The 21,361-nt window shown below is 39.2% G+C and overlaps 3 protein-coding genes across 4 annotated transcripts; 2 read left to right on the top strand and 1 right to left on the bottom strand.

Annotated features, from left to right (window-relative positions):
- Positions 1–2,261: 2,261 nt before the first annotated feature.
- Positions 2,262–5,967, top strand: LOC306765602 (medium-chain acyl-CoA ligase ACSF2, mitochondrial-like; the record flags this gene model as incomplete). Its single annotated transcript, XM_079253083.1, has 16 exons — positions 2,262–2,380; positions 2,597–2,831; positions 2,970–3,098; positions 3,385–3,438; positions 3,589–3,707; positions 3,799–3,961; positions 4,049–4,144; positions 4,215–4,366; positions 4,476–4,564; positions 4,640–4,716; positions 4,788–4,895; positions 4,972–5,123; positions 5,264–5,405; positions 5,547–5,657; positions 5,760–5,828; positions 5,917–5,967. 16 exons carry the CDS (start codon positions 2,262–2,264, stop codon positions 5,965–5,967), a joined length of 1,866 nt encoding a protein of 621 aa, XP_079109209.1.
- Positions 5,968–6,254: 287 nt separating this feature from the next.
- Positions 6,255–14,736, bottom strand: ndel1b (nudE neurodevelopment protein 1-like 1b). Of its 2 annotated transcripts, none has more exons than XM_079252237.1 (8): positions 14,611–14,736; positions 11,456–11,552; positions 9,612–9,765; positions 8,817–8,965; positions 8,567–8,703; positions 8,209–8,480; positions 7,887–8,025; positions 6,255–7,734 (listed from the first exon to the last, which is right to left on the bottom strand). In XM_079252237.1, exons 2-8 carry the CDS (start codon positions 11,539–11,541, stop codon positions 7,703–7,705), a joined length of 969 nt encoding a protein of 322 aa, XP_079108363.1. In that variant the 5' UTR covers positions 11,542–11,552; positions 14,611–14,736; the 3' UTR covers positions 6,255–7,702. The 2 variants fall into 2 exon arrangements, with proteins under 2 accessions (XP_079108363.1, XP_079108362.1); XM_079252236.1 differs by having other exon boundaries at positions 7,887–8,032; positions 8,215–8,480.
- A 641-nt stretch (positions 14,737–15,377) lies between these two features.
- LOC306765057 (RING finger protein 222) lies at positions 15,378–16,004 on the top strand (the record flags this gene model as incomplete). The annotated part of the gene is made up of 1 exon (XM_079252400.1): positions 15,378–16,004. The coding sequence occupies one exon, from the start codon at positions 15,378–15,380 to the stop codon at positions 16,002–16,004; it is 627 nt and encodes a 208-aa protein (XP_079108526.1).
- Positions 16,005–21,361: the final 5,357 nt, after the last annotated feature.

Below are 21,361 nucleotides of genomic sequence, written 5' to 3'. Positions count from 1 at the left end.
GGCTCAGACAGAGACTTATGGACACACACGCCCAATTCCTAAAATCTGAACACCACCAAATTTGCACCAAAAAGATGTAAAAAAGGTAAAAGTTATAGGAGAAATTTTAAATGCATTCACAGCACAAGCATTGCAACAATGGATTCATTTTAAAGTGCAACCCAGTGTACCGTGCCTCTACTGTGAATTATACTACCAGTCAAAAGTTTCAACACGCTTTACCAATAAATCCAGTGGGGAAGTGTGTCCAAACTTTTGACTGGTACTGCACATATATTTTGAGAGCTTCTCTTGTACATGAATACACACTCAGATACATATTTATAAGTAAAACATTTCAAATATAGAGTATTTAAGACTAGAGATAAGTGCAACAAGGATTACAGACTTTTCAGAAATAGCATCACTTGTCATATTCAGATTGTTCAACATCATCCACCCTCTCTGCAAAAACCACCCAGTCAATGACCCTCAGTGTAACTCGTGCCCCAGCTATGATGTGTTAACTGAGAGGAACAGCAGTCTGACAGCTTATCAATAAACTCTTTATATGCAATACAGTCTGAACTTTCATTGATTAAACAAGTGGATAATGTAATTTACACAGTAGCAATATCACTTTGATTTACAATTGAAAGGCTGCAGTTGCTGAAAACAAAGACAAACTGGATATTTAACAGCAGTTCCAAGTTACACAAACTTCTCCTATTTTTTCCTTGAATAAAAAAGGTTTCGTTAAAAACAAACCAAACCTTTGATAAAGTTGAACACCTGAGGGTGATACTGTTGTAGTGACACGGGCTGACACCCGACGGGAAGCAGAGGTCAGAAAGATTGTTTGTCAATGTCTCCACCTAGTGGTGGAAGTCTGTATTGCTCTTTATCTTAGGCTGATACAATGTTTTTTTTCGACAAGGTTTTCTCGGATTTTCCAACAACAAACTACAACTGAAGACCGTTTTAGTAAAACTATGCCAGCACAAAATATTTTAGAAATAACATACATTTAATCGATCTTCAAAGAAAAAACATTAGTTTACAGACTTAAACTGTCCATATAAAGATGTAAATGAAGTTTTAGATTTGACAAAAAACGTTAAATAAAGTTAAATGTGAAATCATTTAGTGTTTGTAACTGTAAACACTAAAAGTGTATGGAGTGCTGAAACAAAACTAAGCTATTGCACTTAACGGAATTTCTGTACAATTGGACAATTAAATTAATAAGAAAATGTGTCCTTTCCTTCACCATTTTTCTACAATGTTAATAAAACCTTTGTTCTTTCCTTGAATTTGAAATGTTATGAAATACAGTGAAATAAAATTAAAATTACTTTATTTTTCAGAGAGTGAAATTGCAATGTTGTGGTTTAAAAAACAAACAAAACAAATGAAAAACAATTACTTAGAAGAAGATAGTACTTTGTTCCAGAGGGCAATGGCTGTTCACAGAATTATATCTTCTCTATGTTGTCTAGACAATGTGAAGAATCACCCATTATCTTCAGCAGCTTGTGCAACAGTCATTTTTGGACAATCAGCTCCAGCAGCCCTAGAGTTATTTCGAGCAAGGAACTAGCCTTCTTGATCACTTTTTTTTTTTTTTAAGTCCCTGGCTCTGATTTTGCTGCCCCAGCAAATGGCTTCATAACTGATTGCCTTTTCCAACACAGACTTATGCAACATCTTGGTGCAAACACTGAACAATCTTAGTTTCCTTAAAAAGTACCGCCTGCTTTGTGACATCTTGCTGGGGGCTTCAGTTAATTGGTCATGCATTACATTTTAATGAGTTATGAGTTGTTTCATTCACCTACCTTCGTGTCAGTTTCACAAACAAATCAAACATGTTTTAATAAATATCCTTTATTCTGTGTAATCCTACCAGATTTCTTTGGCTATTTATCTTAATCGTTCATATTCATTACGAACATTTCTTTACTTTTTTTTGAGACCAGACATACTCAAAAAATTATAATACAACTATATTGTTTCAAATGATATTGGAGTATGACTTTATTATATCTTATAACATATAATTTGTAAATATTCTTCTGTAAGATGCTAACATGTGATATGCCCAAACAGCAGATCTTATCTCTCAGACAGAGTGAGTGAAAGTTAAACATTAGACATGCTGTAATTAAATCCAACTAGAGTAAACCAGCTTTTTGTTGATAAGAACCACTATCTTTTACCTCTATATATTCTGACTGGACTGAGAACCAGTTCACAGAGTGGCTGTGTGAGACTCGGAAGCAATGTCAGCACTGGTTTCATCCTCACTGCTCCGGTCCTGCGGTCACAGTCTCAGATGTTTGGAGGGGATCAAACACTGCTGGACACAGAAGTCATGCAGCACAGTTCTGCTTCAGTGCCGGTAAGTTGATATCTTGAAACACCTTATGCATATATGTATATATTTTCATAAATATTCATGGTCTAAAAGTCAAGGCAAATTGATGACCATAACAGTGAAAGTGAATCATGTAAACTTTGATTTTATGGCTACCTGGAAAACAGAGTTTAAATGTTCTTTCAAACTTTAAGTTTGTGTAAAAAAAAAAAGAGAAAAGAACAGTTAATGAACATTCAGGTCAAGAGCTTTATTTGACTTACAAATTTTGTGTGTCAGGTCTATTCATGTGGAGAGTCCTCCTCTCATACCCACACTGACCACTAGCTATGTCCACGGCACCTCGTCTGTCTCACTGCTGTCCCTGACTGTCGGCCAGAGCCTGGACGCCACAGTCCAACGCTTTCCGGACCATGAAGCGGTGGTCTTTCTGCAGGATGGCATCCGGAAAACCTTTGCAGAGTTTCAGAAAGATGTGTGTGTGTCACATTTAATCCCTTCAGCTTTTGCTCCCATGAGACTTTGTGCATGTGTCAACCAACTGTAGCTTATTTCTGTACTTAAGTTTAATGAAACCAGAAAATGTTTTTCTTTTTTCACCCCCCTTTTTCAGGTTGACCAGGCAGCAGCAGGTTTGCTTGCTCTGGGCCTGAAGCAAGGGGATCGACTTGGAGTTTGGGGGCCAAATTTATATGAATGGATCCTCTTCCAGTTTGCTTCAGCCAAGGCTGGAATTGTACTGGTTAGCATTGAAGCTTTACTTTCCACATTACATTTCATAGAATGTAGCTCTGTGTTACCAAACACTATTATCAAGCGCGAGTGCGGACGTTGAACCTTTTCAGGTGCTCAAAAGAACTGTTGTGTAAATGCATTGTTATATTTTAACCACATAATCATTATCCTGTTGTTAATATTTTATATGGAGCGTGTTTTTGTTATGCTGCCACTGAATAATACAGAAATTGTCTAATGTTTCAAATACCACTAAAAATGAAGTGAAGTTTAAAATATTGCTATCATCACAGGTGCCACTGAACCCAGCCTATCAGACTGAGGAAGTGGAGTTTACTCTGCAGAAGGTCGTGGATCACATGATACTGTTTACTTTACCACACATGTTACACTTACAAAACACAGCAAGATGTAAAATGGATGTAAAGGCATGCCGTTCTGATACTAAGGTCAACCAAGCTTGACAGAATACAACTAAATAGATTTTGTGTGTCCAGGTCCAGTGTAAAGCAGTGGTGTGTCCATCCCACTTTAAAACCCAGAACTTTTGTGAGATGCTCAGGGAGCTCTGCCCAGGAATTGACACTATGCCAACAGGCATGCTCAAAAGCTCCAGGTTTATTTTACTTATATAACTTGAAAATGTAAAAATGTGTAACTATTTCAGTTCTGGCTTCAACGTAGTGAATTTGTCTTGGGCCTGTCAGGGTGCCAGACTTGCGTATGGTAATTGTGACGGACAGCAGACAGCCGGGGATGCTCCATGTGGAAGATGTGATGCAAGCAGGCGAGAGTCAGCACTTCAAACAGCTGATGGACCTGCAGAGAAAGCTGTCCTTCGATGATCCCATCAACATCCAGTTCACATCAGTAAACTGCAGTATATTGTAGCTTATCACATGTATTTATTCTTGATGTAACAAAACTTCACATGAATCCTTTGTTCATTTGTGTCAGGGGACCACTGGGAAACCGAAAGGAGCCACTCTTTCCCACCACAATATTGTAAATAATGCATACTTCCTGGGTTTGCGCATGGGTTATGCTTCGAGGGTAAGTTCATTTTTCTCGGTAGATTTAAAGAAAATGCAACCGTAAACGCTCATTTCTGTTTCCACTTCAGCCTCAGGTACGAGTGTGTGTGGCTGTGCCGTTGTATCACTGCTTTGGTTCGGTGGTTGGAGGAATGAACATGGCGGTTCATGGCATCACGCTTGTTTTCCCTTCTACAAGCTACAGCAGTTGTGCCAATTTGGAGGCCATTCAGAGTGAAAAGTAAAGCTCCAGACACCTGTATGCAGTCCACTTGTATAGTAGTGAAAACTTTTACTTTCACTAATTGTTATTCTTTTTTTTTTTTTTTTAAATATTTTATCTTATGAAGATGCAATTTTGTCTATGGCACCCCGACCATGTACGCTGACATGTTAGGTCAAGACTTGCACAAGTATGACTTGTCATCACTTGAAGCCGGTAAGAGATTTGAAGACAAGATTCATGAGTTTTGCAGAATTTGCTGTGATCTGTGCATTTGCTGCTGTGTTTAAGGCCTTATGGCAGGTTCTCCATGCCCCCCTGAGATAGTGAGGAGGCTAAAAACAGAGATGAAAATGCCAGAGATAACGGTGAGCAGATATGCTGCCTCTTCAAAAAGCTCTTTAGAAGATGTTGTTGGCAATCCTGTATGTTTCTACAGATTTGTTATGGAACCACTGAAAATAGTCCCGTTACATTTCTGGGGTTTCCACAAGACAACGAGGAGCTGAAGTTAAATTCTGTTGGGTGTATAATGGCTCACACTGAGGTAAGATTTTGTTTTTTCACAATGGTTTATCTCCGATAACACAGTAACATATTGTTTATATGACTCTTAACTACAGGCTAAGGTGGTGGACCCTGCCACTGGGGATATTGTTCCTTTGGGGGCTTCTGGTGAGCTCATGATCCGAGGCAGCTGTGTGATGCTCGGCTACTGGGAAGATCCTGAGAAAACCAGAGAGGTCATCTCCTTTGATCGCTGGTACAGAACTGGGTGAGATGGATTTTCTTTTCTTTTCATGCATCTACAAAGCTATGCTGTGTATCGAATTTAAAATAAAACAAATAGGTACAACAGATATCAGTGTTCTTTGTGGGAAAACACTTTTTATTCCATATTTATAATTAATGCAGAGACACCGCCAGTCTGAATGGTCTAGGATATTGCTTCATTGAAGGACGTATAAAGGACATGATCATCCGTGGAGGGGAAAACATTTACCCTGCTGAAATAGAACAGTTTCTTTACAAGCATCCCAAAGTACGGGAGGTGCAGGTGAGATCTGAAACCACTGGAGGGCGTCAAAGAATCAAACAGTCTTCATTTGCTGTTGCAACCAACACCACTCCACCATATTCCACCAATTCACTTTGGTGTAGAGTCTAACTCATAAGAGATCTGCTTTCCTGTTTTCAGGTGGTTGGAGTGAAAGATGAGAGGCTGGGTGAGCAGGTGTGTGCCTGCATCAAGCTCCGGGAGGACCAAACATCCACTGCAGAGGAGATAAAAGCCTTCTGCAAAGGGAAGGTCGGAGCACATGGATGAAATTACCAATGGCATAAAATATTTTAAGACGGCATGCAGGTGGGCAGTTTGTGCATTGATGTTCATTTTTTCTTTTTCCTCCAGATTTCTCATTTCAAGATCCCACACTATGTGATGTTTGTAGATAGCTACCCACTGACGGTCTCAGGGAAGGTAGGCAGCCGCTTTCATGTTTTTATGACAAAATCCTAAATGTTATGACTGTCTAAACTACAGTGGTTTTTTTCCTTTCACTCCCCAGATCAAGAAAAACATATTAAGGGAGGAAATGGAGAAGAAATTAAATCTTTAATTTTGTGCATTTTTCTGGACTTTGAAGGCACAAAAAACTGGAAAGGTGAAATTCTAAACTATGCAACTGTGACTTAGTTTTAATGTTCTTCCAAAAAGGCTGTTTCCTCAAAAAGTTGTGTTTTTACTCATGAAATAAAGTGCTAGAATACTCGATTGTAGATTGAAATACTTCACAAACAGTATCCTGTTTAATTACAATAACATGAACACTACATATTATTCTCAATCTTTATTTACTTTAACAATTCTGACAAACAATTCAATATCATAAATACAATGCAGAACCACTGTGTGATCATAAAACTCGCTATCTGAACACATGCCATACAGGAATTGAAATAAATAGGACTTTAATGCCAAATGTCAATATGTACATTGTGTTAAGCAAAAATCACCAACTATACAAATTATAATGTACAAACCGACTGTAGAACTGACTTCAGTAACAGGCTCTTGCGGTGCACAAAGTGAAGTCTCAAATACTAATAATGCATACTAACTTCTAGATTGCACTTTAAACTGCGAGGATGGTCAGACTGAAAATATGGAAAAAGAAATTGTGAATATAAGGTTAATGAATAACATCTTGATGGGAAAATGGATGAAGACAATTAAATTTAAGTAAAATGGATACAAAGCCGATATTAAACCTGTCTAAAATCAAATAGGATATTATGTGTTGCATTATACAAATACTTGCACCGTCCAACCCTGCCTGAAATTTTTAAAGCCAAATTCACATCCTCGAGTTAATAATCAACAGCTGATAATTCCCAACATATCACAGTGAGGTATCGTAGTGAGATAGCAACATTTATGCATCAACTATTAAAAAAAAAAAAAGGCGGCGGCAAAAGCGTTCTCTTGAAAATGCCAGTGGACAACCACAGGGCGATACACTCGACTGCAGCAAAAACCTGAGGAGCAGCTTGTTTAAGTGCAGAGGAGAAAACTAGCTGAGATTTCCAAGTTTACTTCAGCCAGTAACAAAAAAGAAAAAAACAAAAAATACTGAACTACAGCTACATGGCTTGGAACAATCAACATTCACTTCGGTCATTCTGACAAATATGGGGTCCACCCAAACTTCAACCACACATGCAAACAGGAAAAATTACATTTTAAAGCATACTGAGATAAATTATGTAAGATGAACATATCCCTTTTTAAATATCATACATTCTAAGTAGAAATTAGTTCAACTGTGCAATTTAAGAGGAAATACAAGAGGAAAGGAGGCTTAAAGGAAGCTTTGGCCTGTTGAGGCCCTTTTGTCAGGGGTAAATATTTCTGGATGAGTTGTAGAATTGCCACTGTAACTCAGTCAACTTTAAAGCTGAACGAAGAGATGCATTGTAAAGACAGTCATACAAGCAGAGTAAAAAAGCTTTAGGCACATGCAAGTATGTAGTAGGAACATATGCACACAAGGCTGTGCACGTACTCATATGCACCGAAAGCTGCAACCTGGAGGCAAGTCGATTGTTTTAGTCAAACCTTTCTTTCACGCATCAAACTCAGACATGCACACCTCCACACAGGCAAGAATACATCACTCTTCCTTCCTAGCACCCTTGCTCTCAAACACACACATACATATAAACACACACAAACAATAGCACAGGTGTCCTCTGCTGCTGCTTCAGCAGGGGGTTTGCATTGCTGTTGGATTCCTCAAACAATCAAAGGCAGCATGCCTGGTGGCGACACAGCTCTGGATGAGGCCATAGAAGTCAGAGTGCTGGGGTCCAATCCATTAACAGTGCTGCAGTCAACATACAAACATGCAAAATCAAATAAAATTATGATTTTTTTTCTCATATCTGAGCTAAAGAGTTACATTTTTCTGTTTCATATTAAACTTACACAAAGGAAGGTAAGCAAGAAGAGGAACATGTGGATTGCTGAAAGACTTACGTGTTGTCAAAGTAGGTGGTGTGTAGAGAGTGCGAGAACTTTGTGGCATTGCTGTTGATAAGTGGGCCCTTGTCTGTAGAATAATTTTTTCTTGCTGCCTGGTCTTTGGCGAAGTTCCTACAAGCGGCAAGTTTGGACTCTAAAGCCTAGAGACAAAAAAAAAGTCTAAATTTAGCTCCAACAGAAACATCTTCCTGTTGCTCTCACTGATGACACATCGGTTCTCTTACAACGATGCAGATTTAAAAAACACAAAAGCAAAACATCTTTTCCACAGCAAGAAAGGAAAAAAAAAAGAATAGTTTCTCAATTAAAAACAAACACTCACCCCAACTTTTCTCAGGAGGTCACCAACGATATTAAGAGCTGAGATTCTAGCAGAAGGGGTGAGGGTGGAGCCACCACAGCCATTGGTCAATGCTGGGGCTTTAGTGCTGACAAACGGGTGGTCTACAATCTTTCCTACAGGTGTTGCTGGGAGGGATAAAGAAGCCTGTACTGCAGAATCAATCTTATCTATATCTAAGGTGGGTGAACTGGGTGCCGACATCCTGTCTGTTGCCCGCTCCCGTACTGCCAACTCCTGTCTCAGATCTGAAGCAGAGTGAAACCCAATCATCCACCATCTCTCATGCAGATGAAAAACTGCTTCCAAAAGTGTCAATTAAATGTTTCTTTACCTCGCGCTTCATCTTTCAGCCTCTGCACAGACACGAGGAGAGACTCCTTCTCATCCAACTCGCTCTCCAAGAAGGCGTTTCTCTCTATCGCCTGGTTTAAACGGCCCTCAAAGTCTTCAAGAGACACTATTGTTGCCCTAAAAATAAACAAATATTTGTACAACTCATTTTAGAGGCAATGCAGCTGCTTAAAAATCAAAATACTGGACAAATGCATCGTTAATTAAGTTGTTAGTGAAGCCATTCTGACCTTTTTGCTCTCTCCAGGTCATCATTGGCTTGTTCAAGTTCTCGAACATATTTGTGTAGCTGCTCCTTGATACTGCGTGTCTGCCCTAGGTCATCTTCTAACATGGAAATCTGCTTGTAACTCTGGGCATACTGCTGTTCCAGCTTCTCCTAAGGTGGAAAGAGTGAAGGAGAGAGAGGGTGAAAATGGGGAACAATGACACAGCTCACGACGACATGCAGTTTGAAAAACACCATCATACACTATAACCACAAACAACAAGACAGGAAATGAGGGGAATCACAAGACAGTCAAGATAGTGTTCCACATTATTTCACTTTCAAAATGTCTCTTTGTTCCCTGTGGAGGACGAGCCGTTTTTTTCTATGAGACACTTTACAGAGTAATCATTGGCCCCTTTCTGTGGATCATTTACACAGTTCATGTTTAATAATTGGCGGGCCAAGCGTGCTCACATGCCATATGAGAGAAATCCCAACACCCACAGTAGATGGGAAATTCTTTCAATGTACACGCAACAAATGCAGTTTATGCTGGAAGTGATCAGGAACACAGGCCTCAAGCCTGTTGTGATTAAGAACCAGAATTATCCTTCCTATTTCCTTCCTCTTTATCCTGACATCCAATTAAGGTGTGCTGCTTGATTACCTAAGAGTATGCCTAGCCAAATCCTACCATAGAAAGAGACAGTGGACCTTGTGCCCAGGATCCAACAGAAATCAGATCATCTTTTGAGGACACACAAATGACTTTATTGTAGACCTAAACCATAAACTATAAAAGTCAACAGGTTACCTTTAGATTGGACACCTCGTTCTTCAGTCTCTCATTTTCAGTTTGAAAATCTCGGAGTCGGCTTTCAGCCTGGCTAAGCTGTGCTTCCAACTCAGCCTCTAGGTCCCGGCTCTCCTCCTGGAACTCCTGAAGCTCTTCCTGGGCTTCTTGGCAACTGGATGGTGCATATAGAGAAAGTAAAACATGAACAGTCACTGTTAAACATCAGACACCCTACATCCCATTCACCATGGAGCTTTGTGGAGCTGACCGTGGGATACGAGTTCTGGAAAAATACTAGGCTTTTGTTCAGGGATGTTAGCCAAGCTCCAGCATGTTCTCAAATGGCCAGAAAAAAACTCAGTCGGATATTTGCAGACTTTTAACCTTCGGTCCCGACTTTGCCAGACAGACAGTGAGTACGGCTCAGCCTTGTCGAGTTAAGCATTCTAAATATACAGCTGGGCGAAACAGCTGAACTGTGAAAGTACTTGGTTCAGAAGTAGCTGAGAAAAAAAGACGGCTGTCATGTGTCTTCAGCTGTGAAAGGTGTTAAAGGTCAGGAATAAAGAGTAAATGAGAGGGCAAAGAAACAGGATGAGGTTCAGGGGTTAAAACACAGGATGTGTGTACACATTGGTCAGGACTGACCATATGTACATAATGAAAAAACACAATCTGTGTATCAAGTATTCATTTTAGTAAGCATTTCTGGGTGGAAGTTGAAGGACAAATACCTTCAACAGATTTTTTTTCTCCATCCTGTGAAGATGACAGTGCTTAGTACTGGTGACCCTGGTCTAACATCAGCTGACTTGTACTGGGATAATGACCTCTCAGTAACTCTACAGGGCAGAGGAATCCGTGAATCAGTTGTTGTGCAGGGTTCCACACATACCAACGTCAGAGGCTGCCCGATCAGCATGCAGGGCTCTATAATTTCCCCATAACAATCAGCTTGTTTCAGCACCTTTTAAAAGTGACAATGACTCAGCATTTAAGAACAAAAAGTGTGGATTGACTTCAATAAGCAAATGCTTAAGTCCACTTCAAATATACTGCTTATAACCCTCCATCCGCTAAAAAATTAGATTCAAAATGCGATCAAATGAGAGGACAATGTTTTAAAAGATAATTAAAGTCTGTTTGCTACAAATGTAAAGGTTTTAAGTGTTAAAGTGTTCTTGAGAAAACACATGCTCCAAACATGTGTGCCAAGCTCCTTTGAACCATCAACTTCAAGTCAATTTTCCATGGAAAGATGTGTTTCCCATATGTACCCACAGGAGGAATTTCTCAGAAAACCACGAGCACTTTAACCCCTTATTTACAGCTTTATACTTTCTCTAAATGAACGATGGACTTCAGCTTCACAAATAGAAAAGGCAGACACAGCAAATTCAACAAAGACTTATGCAACACTGTTGCCAACCCCTAAATAGCCTGTGGCGTCTGTTAAAGAAGTAAAAAAAATTGGTCATTTCCTCATCAGTAAGTCAGCAGGTTTGTAAGTGCTGATTTCAGAGGCTGTGTTGTCGTTTGCCTTATATGGGCTAAACGCAGCCTGTCTGTGCTGAAACCTTTGACAGGGACAAAGCCATGATTTCTTTTCAAATGATGTTGACTTTTTATGTTAAGGGAAATTGTTGCTGTCTGACATCTAATCTTATTGCAAAACAAACAAAAAAACCCCCACAACACTGTTACATAACCCACTATACAATACCTATCATCTCTGGGTTGAAAACCCTAACAAAACATGGCAAAAGCCTCACTGACAAAACATATTAATTATCTTTACACAGGTTACACACAAGAACTGATCGCAAGCAGAAAATAAACTTCCACAGAGATATGATACTTACCTTTTCTTATATTTAAGGGCTTGTGACTTCCAGTAATCAACCTCCTCATCCTTGGACGAAAATTTAGGAATCATCTCTGTGTCCATGTCAGGGAAACCTGAAGATGAAACGGAAATTTTTTATCATTTTTACAGGCATTTCTTCATAGAGTCTCAGATAAGTAGGGGACTGCCATACAACAACACTTTCACTCATTGTATCCTGCTTCATGTAGATGCAGGCATAGTTCATTCTTGTCTTATCATGGACGAAGCAAACAATAAAATCACTTTTTATGCCAAAAATTATAAAAAGAAAAAAAAAAAGAAAAAAAAAGACAAAACAGCCAGCTTGGCCTGGTCATATTATGAACTCATGTCACCCTATGAATAGATTCATTAAATAAGCCCAGAGTTTATCTCAGTAATTATTTGTAAATTACCAAAAAATTCTAGTAATTCAGATTAGGCAGCAGAGTTTTTTTTATATGTTTGCAGAGACTGGCAAAATAGGGCTTTGTATTCTGACCTCCTTTCAGCTCAGCTTATGTGATGCCAATGTAACCAATTCAGATAACATAATTTATTCTAGGAGGTTACGGCTGTGGATAATGTCAAATACATCTAAGCTGTCAACTGTCAGGTTTTAATGAGCTGTTGCGAGTGCTTAATTCAGTGTCTTGTCAGAAGAAATCTCATTTAAAAAAAGTTCCTCTTTACTGAGATGCCATACTCGATAATATGTGTGAACTAACAAAGTTATATGCAGGAAATATTTTAAGACATCATAAAAGAGAAGTGGTGCTCTCTGTGTGTAGAGGATACAGCTGCTATTGCCAGGTCTTCTGCCGCAGACTGATGTTTTTAAAAACAAGCTCAAGCTCTTCCTTTTTAGCTTAGCTTATAGCTGAATTCTTATTTGATTTTGTTGTACTCTTATCTATTTTCTTCACACTAGTGGCTTTGCCTGCAGGTTTGTTGTCGTAGTGGCTGTGGGGGTCCTGCACTGTAGCCATGTGGCTGTGGTGTGGGCTCCAGCCAACACTGACTTTAGTGGTTGCTGTGGTGGTTCAACCACCTCTGCAACCACTGGTGAGCTAGCTTCTAGTTTGAAAGATACTGTTTTCTCTAAGCAAAGTAAAGCCATATTTTTTTTTTATTTTTATTTATTTATTTTTTAATTCTTCTGATACCTTTACACCTACATTCAATTAAGAGACAGCAACCAGGTATGGGAATTCATGTTTGTGCTGAATGGGGTATGGGTGGGTGAGGAGTTTACATGTGCTATGTTTGTGTGTGTGTGTGTGTGTGTGTGTGTGTGTGTGTATAAACCCTAACATTTCAATTTATAAGTAGCCTGGTCTACTGCATTTGAGACAAAATTCACTTTTGACATATATTCGCTTTTTGAGACAATATTGGCTTTTATTTTATTCTGACATAAGCATTTCCTAAAGAGATTGGTCTGACAAATTATTAATAAGCACTTTTAATCACTTATAATTCCAGAAGAATTTATTTTATTATGTTAAAATTCCTTTAGAACGTGGTTACAGGAATGAGAAAGCCTAGAGTAATTTACCCTTGAAGGGTTTGACATGACTGGCCTAGTTTAAGCTTAAACAAAGAAGAGGATGTGTTATTTTCCTCACCAGTCTACAGTCTAATCTTAGAGGGATGGCGACTTTTAGGCAAGACCGCCTGCCATTCCGTTTAAACATTCCTCTGAGGCGACGTCAACAATTTACTGACTGCAGGACCCTCACGTGTCCTTTTCCTGAAATCAAAGCGGTGGAGAGAAGACTTTCCCAAGCTGCAGCTGACACGTGTTGGCTGTATCATATGACAAAGACAGACTTTCACTTAATTTCAGGAAAGTTTCAAAATATCCACACAAGCAAAGCCTGTTGATAAACTTAAATAAAATGTAGTAATTTCTATTCATTTCTTTAAAACTTAAAAAAAAAAAAACCCCACGAAAATAGAAAATAGTTTTTATGGAGGTGGATCTCCAAGAGGTATACCATAAAAACAGACATTCCTCCAATAAGATCAAATTGATGTTAAATCAAATTTACTAAGATCAAAAGGAAGAAAAGTCCATGTTTCTCAGAGAGATAAAGACAGTAGTACTGTACAGGTAACATAATACACCAATTAGAGAGGTTAAGCTATATCACGTAACAGGTTCAGTGCTGACAATCCCCAAAACACACAACAGTTCCTGTTATCTTTCATTTCAGCATCCTTTGGAGGGCTGTCAGCATGACCCCAGGATCTATTTGTCTTTATAACAATACCCTGGCAGGCAGGGCCAGCAAAGAAGAGTCATCTGGAAATTACAGACAAGGGAAATGAAAAGAAAACTTCCTACCACACATTTTCAGGATGACATGACCTTTTGAACAGTTTAAGTAGTGATGGTCCCAGAGTATTCAGTAGGTACCAACAACAACTACAAAAATAGTTTCTTAACAACTTACAGTCTTGTTGGTTTGCTACAAAGTGGAAAAAACAAGACATTCTGGTTTACAGGGTGTGGTAGTAGTTTGCCCCCAGACCTGACTCAATTTACAGACATTACTCACATACAGATGGACAAATTTTCTAGATGGTGGCATTATGTCCAATAGGATCATTCTGCTTAAATATGATAATGAGACATTTACAGGAATAACACATAGTGTTGATTTCTAATTACATCCAAAATAATCTTTTATATCCCCGGATGTGTTTATACACACACACTAATACACACACACACACATATATATATATATATATATATATATATATATATATATATATATATATATATATATATATATATGTGTATGTGTGTGTGTGTGTGTGTGTATTTGTCAAGATTTAGCTGAAATAAGACCGGTTATTTGGCAAGATAGCTAATTTAACGTGCCAATTTCTGATACCTTTCATTAACATACACTCATATCAATGCCCAACGGCACGCTGCCTATTACTAAAAAAATAAAAAACATTCAAGAACGCTAAAGAAAATAAATACCACAATGAACAAAAATCAAAGCTTGCAGTTCACGACGTTTCAGCCGACGCTGACCTATCTCCAGTGTCCACCGAAGAACTGCGGCATTACACGAACAAGTCAAACATTTAACACGTAACAGCGTAAAATCCTCATAATTATATCAGTACCTGTTCATATCAAAGCGGTGTCTCGTCGTCAGCCTCGGAAATCCACCTTCGAGCCGGTGTAACATACAACGAACTACACTCCTTCCACCGACAGGGCCTCGGACGGTACTAACTGAGGTAACCAGGCTGTGTTTAGGAAATTGCCAACGCGTCTCCCGGAAGCAACGCAAAGCCTGATAGAGACGTACGTGCTGACGCAATTTCGCATTACGTAAGAACCGGGCAGAGTTTATGAAAATCAGCCACACCTCTCCCTCGTCTGAAGGTTTGCAGCACTGCAACTTTAATAGTAACCACAAGGTGGTATTCGATTACTAAACAAATTTTTGTGGACTTAATACCTCGATCTGATGATATTCATGGAATTTATAAATGTTTTTATTACAGTTCAATCAAGTTATAGTCTGTCTTTAAAGATGGGCTAATTGATAGACATAAAAAAAAGGTAAAAATTTAGCTATTTGGTAAATTTGATTGACCTAATAGACCACATTAGTTGATTTGATATTACGTACCGTTGAGCCAGATAGGCCTGGATTTAATAGGCTATAATAAAAACACGAAGATTGTGAAATGTAAACCATAACCCCTTGAACTGTGTCTAATTAGCCAAGTGACTGCTGTCACAGGTGGCCGGTCCTGTTTTACAAGACTCCATCAGGCCTCCACCCACTAAAGCTTCTGAGAAAAGCTGACGCTGACACCTCAGGACTTCAGTTGCTAAGAGTTTGTTGTAAATTAAACACTTTTTAAAGTTGTGAAATTAAATGGCATTTCACAAGGACAATAACCAGGAAGACGCCCAAGAATGCCCCGTGTGCTATGAGAGTCTTTCTGGTATCGAACGGACTTTGAGCTGCGGGCATGTTTTCTGTCACGACTGCCTGGTCAAGACGCTGGTTAGCATCAACAATGAGGGAAACATCAGAGACACAATTGCGTGCCCTATATGCCGACATCTGACATTCATCAAGAAACAAAAGGAATCTCTGTTGTCTATCGCTACAAACAAGGATCCAAATGAAGGACAGACCCTGGAAGTGCCTCTTACTCTGCCAGAAGGACAGCTCCAGCGCGCACGGCGCGTCTCCACTGACAGTATTCCAAGTGGAGTTAATTGGATCTCCCGCTGCTGTCGGCGCATCTCTCAGCACGTCCGTCGCCAGAGGTTAATAAGTCCTAGCCATAATGCCTGTCTGATCTTCATCATAAGCACCCAAGGGCGACCTATGGCTGAGGAAGATTCGCTCAGTGTTGTAATGACTGTAGTTCATCCTCGGCGCAGGCGAAGACGCAGGATTTGCACAACGGCACGATGCTTGCTCTTCTTGCTTTCGGCATTTACTATACTTGCTTTGGTGGCTGCAACTCTACCCTGGATTTTATTGGCATGATATCCATTTATGATGATGTAGGAGTGATAAAAAATAACTTGAGGAAATAAATATACGCACAAAATCGTGTCCCTGTTTTGTAGTGCGTGAGCCTGTCTGATCAAAATGAAATGTATTAGCCCAGTACTCGATAGGAACGAGTTCTGCATTGTATTTTATTGTTGGTATGATGCACCTTATTGTTTTAAAAATGCTATTTAGACTTGCCTCCTTGACTGACTTCCCTATGAAGTAAAGACGTTAATAGGAAAGTATAATTTGTCATTTTATGTGAGCAACAGACTTAAGTAAAGGTTGCAGAAACCTTGACAATAGTTTATTTTTCATGTGACATGTTGAGTGTGTTTTATTGGAGGCAAAAACAGTCGAACAAGCCCAGCTGTATTCAAATGGTGAAAAAAAATCCCATAGCAAGTTTCAGATTGATAGATTAACTGTTTATGGGGGTAAATAAAAAATAAATAAAAATAAAACAGAAACAAACAAACAACAACAACAACAACAAAAACCCTTAAACAAACAAATAAACAAAAAACACCTACATAATTTACAGCAGCTGAGTTCATTGTTGTGAAGGGTTGATTGTCCTATTTCCAAGCAGCGGACACAACAACTGTGGGCAGAACTGCAGAGTCACTGTTTCCCACTTTCAGGATAATGCAGTAAATATGCCTTGCATTTCATGCCTTCCAAATCTAACATAGTCAGATAACAAAGCAGATTTGATGTAGAAACTTCCACACCAGTTTGTTTTAACTCTATGTTACCCAAAAACATGCTTGAGATTTTATGGTTGTATTATATTCACATATTATACTACCGGTAACTCTCTTTCTATCGCTAGAAAACAAAGTTTAAGAACAATGTCTTTAAAAGTTTCAGTAATAAATAATTAATGCACCATGGCAGTCTAAAGAAGATGAGCAGTGCAGAGCTGAAAGGAGAGATGTTGATGTCCTGTGGTATTAGATTACCAGGCATTCAAAATTCCCAGTAAAGTCAAAAGTTTGGACTTACTTAGAAAACGAGTGGGGTTGTTATTTTTGTGAGTAATTGCTTATGCTATAATAAAGATTATAGCATATGGGTGATTATAGAGGGAGCAGGGATGTGTGTGTGAGGGTGTGTGTGTGTATAAAGAACGGGGGTAGGAGAGAGTGAGTTTGAGCGTGTGTAAGAGAATGGGTGTATAGGGTGTGTTTAAGGAGGAAGTGTGGATGCGTGTGGGTGTGGGTGGGGGTAGGTGGGTGGGTGCATGTGTGCGTGTGTGTGTGTGTGTGTGTGTGTGTGTGTGTGCACATGTGTGTGCGTGTGTGCGTATGCGTGTGTGTGTGTGTTTGTGTGCGTGGGTGCGTGGAGGGTCTTGGTGCTCGGGGAGCGCTGCTGGTGCGCTGGGGTGCGGCCTGGCTGCCGCTCGGTGGCGGTCTGGGGATCCCGGCCCTCCGTCGGTGTGGGCTGGGCCCTCTGCCTGCGGGGGTGGGGGGTTGCTTCTGGGCTCTTGGGGCCGTGGGGCCCGCGCTCTGTCTGCCCTGGGTGGCCGGTGCCCGGCGGGGCCGGTCCTCGCTGGTCCGGGCCTGCTGGGGCCTGTTCCTCCTGACTGCGGGGGACTCTGGCTGGGACCCCCCTCTGCCTCCTCCTGGGTCGGTGCATGGCTGGCTCCGGGGTGGGGCGGTTGGGGTCTGCGCCTGGGGGTGGCTGCCGATGGCCCTGGTCTCGGGGGTACTCCTGGCGTGCCTCTTGCCTTTGTGTGGGAAGGGTCACACTGGCATGATCACCTTTTCCGGAACAAGTTCCACTCTGCATGTTCTGCATGTGACACAGTCACTGAGTCGTCACGCAGTTTTATTCACTAACAGCAGCTAGTTTTCTCATTTCTGTTTGTTTCTCATTTATATTTAACTTTTTTGATTCATAGTTTAGTTACTATGATCTAAAGTTGGCTTGTATGTGTATGTATATGTGTTAATACTGGCAAGTGCGTATATGTTTGTACGTATGTATGTGTGTGTATGTGTGTGCATAAAGGTGTGTGTGTGTATGTATGTATGTGTATATGTATATGTGTACATATGTATATATACGTATATATATATATATTATGTGTGTATACGTGTGTGTATATGTATGTGTATGTATGCGTGTGTATGTGTGTGTGTATATGTATGTGTGTGCCTGTATGTGTATATGTATACATCTGTAGGTTGTTTTCTTTCTTTTTGTTTTTGGGTTATTTTTTAGTTGTTGTTTTTTTCTCTCCCTTTTCTCTCCCTTTATCTCTTTCCCTTTTCTTATGAGGTGTTTCTTCTCCTTTCTCTTTCTGTCTTTTGTCTGTCCTCTCTGGTCCAGCAGTACAAACTCTACAATTCAAACAACAATACAAAATAAACATAGAAATAAAATAAAAATTCAGAAAGTCAAGGGGATCATTATATCTATAAAGCTTCCCTTGGCAGAGAAAATTTGCTCAGCAGAACACAGCATCCAGACCATCATTCTGCTTGCCTAAATGCTGGACAAGACAAAAAAAAAAAAAAAAAAAAAAGATAAAAATCAAGTTAACATTACACATGATTCAAAACCAAACCTTTTGCATAAGAGCTGAAATGTTTCAATATGCCATCCATAATGCATCCTATTGTGGAAAGGAGATTTGGCTGAAAAACAAGAGCTTTGTTAGTATCACCATAGTTCTGGTACACATGTACACTCATAGTTTCCTCTTGTGGCAATCCTTTGACTATCGTGTGGGACCAGTCCTACAGGTTACACACCTAAAGAGTAACACCTGATTTCCAACATAACCTGTGCTTGAACATGGAAAAAATGTACCTCATCTCATAAATCAGTTTCCATTTCCGGACTTGGTGTTAACAATCCAGTCTATATAATTTCAGTAAGACTCCTTTGTCATGATGAAGAGGTCAAAGTGTCAAAATGTCAAGGTTGAGAAAATGTTCAGAGACCAAAGTCTTGCAGCTTTTAGGAAAGGTTGTGCTAGAGACGATACACAAATCTCTTTTTATTTTCTTTTGTATTTTCTGTGAGAGGAAATGTAGAACTGCAAACAAAACAAAACATCTGCAACATAGGCAACCAATTTCTAGGGAGTAACTTTGTAGTTAAGTTAAAATCTAGTCGGTCTGTTTTTAAATCCGAGGCATTTTATTACTGTGTGAATTATATAAATCAGCAGAATAAACATGTTCAACTTATAGAAAGAAAATTAAGACAAAAATAATGGAAATAAGTCACATTAACCAGATGAGATTATTAAAAATGTAGAGTTTAATATATATTTATTTCTGACATTCTGATAAGGATTGCAGGTAGGCTTCACAGTACACACTGTGTTCCACTTGATATGCAAAGCAGAAGAGGAAGGGGTGGGCATGGTGGGCTTGACAAGCAGCAGGTTTTGTTTGTACATTAGTTGTGAAAGCAGAAGGAGGCAGTACATCCACAGGCAACTTCCACTCCTCCACCATATTGCTCAAAATGACCAGCTATTGTGACCCACATTCTCTACACTCCATCTATCTGTCTCTTAAACACCCTTCTTACAATCCCTAAAAAGACAGTGATTGACACAAAAACATGGATTATCAAAAGGCTATCTAAGTGCATGCATGACACTTTATTTTCTGATTCAAACATCCCCTCCCCCCTTCACAAACACACTCTCTTTCTCTCTCTCACACACACACACACACATACAATGTAAACAAACTGGGCTTAATTTTTGAGCAATATACTTGGTAATAAGGTGAGTCAGGAAATAGGCCTATAGTTGCTAAAAAGCTGGATAAAACTATGTAACAGTGTACCGTTTGGTGCAAAAAGTTGCTCTTCGGAAAATGTGCTTGAAAATTGCTGTAAAGTTGTAAAGTTTGCTGGCTGAAATTAGACATGTGATGAGATTATGATTCATGGTTTTTGGGAGGGTACTCATGTTTACTTTTATTTTTTGTATTTTTGTTTTCCTTTTAGCAGCATAATAACCACAGCTATAATGAATATGAATACATGCTTTTAGGTGACTGTAAGTTCCAGTTATGATGCACAAAAGCGTTGGCGTAATACTGCCATGTTTTGGTAAAAATACATGCCAACATCTAAATCTTCATTTAGATGCTAACGCTTGTTTGCCCTGTTAAGTTATGACAGGGGAGCCTCCTATTTCAAATCTACGTCTGTCACATTCAGAGATACCCCTGCCTCCTAGAATAAATGTATGGATCCAACAACAAAAATCAACCCTTTAGCACACATTAATTATGCCTATAGTTCCAAAATAACAACCAGAGTGAGGGCACTTGCAATTGTTGCCATATAATTACCACAACTATCAATATAGTCAACATCACCAAAATCTTCATAAACATAGTCCATTGAAAACACACAATGTGGCATACCATAGATCACTTTTGGAGAGATTTTTCTAAAATGCATTTTGTCACTGTCACTGAATTCACACAAAAACAAATAAAAGAAGTAAAGTCTGCTTCGCAATGAAATTAATGGCTTTTTTTCTGTAGGTTTGGAAAGGGTGACTTTGACCACTTTTTTGGACTGAGGTGGATCAGTAAACACTGTAATTGCACTTTAATCGATAAAATTACTGTCCTTGGATGTTAAATAAAAACAAAAAAATGACGCTGCAGCATCTGTCATCAGGTGAATTTGAAATATCTCAGGTTAATCATCTGTGGAGAGAATATTATCAAAGAGAGCAAAGGTTTTTCTACATTTGGCCAAAACTGACATTGCTCTCAAACCAAGGATACAGTCAGTCTAACAGTATAAGCTCAGAACAGTTGAATCTGGGGTAAAGAAAGGTAATTACTTCCTTAAAAACTTTTTTTGTTTCCTTTTCAAGGAAGAAAAGATGGGGCAGCAGTGAGGGAGTCAATACAGTGCCGGAGACAGAATCAGAGGGGTCTCAGCTGACTTCAAGCAGAAGAAACATTCTGCATTTCCGCTGCAGCATTATTGTTACCTGGTGTCAAAGTGTAAAATTATGAATCTACAGTACACCTTGTTCATTGTGTGTGGGGACAAAAATAACATCAACTTTTTTAAAATCATTACATTTTCTACACGATAGATATCAGCACATATATTATAACTATTATTATTATTATATGTTCAAGATATGCATTTTACATATACTTTTTCTCTCGGCATTATATACATCAATTTATATACAGGATTTTTATTTACACTTGGGGTTAAAGGTCAATGAACCTGAAGCACTTGAAACAAATTTAAAAGCGAGAGAATCACACAAACCTAGAGGCAGTGTAGTCATCCAAGCTGTATCAGCTTAACAGGCGTGGGGTATAAATTTATGCTCAGAG

This window comes from Telmatherina bonti (assembly GCF_933228915.1).
Source record: "Telmatherina bonti genome assembly, chromosome: 14".
Classification (NCBI taxonomy): Eukaryota; Metazoa; Chordata; class Actinopteri; order Atheriniformes; family Telmatherinidae; genus Telmatherina; species Telmatherina bonti.
Note: the sequence above shows the minus strand (reverse complement) of the source record. Positions and strands in the feature narration are given on the sequence as shown.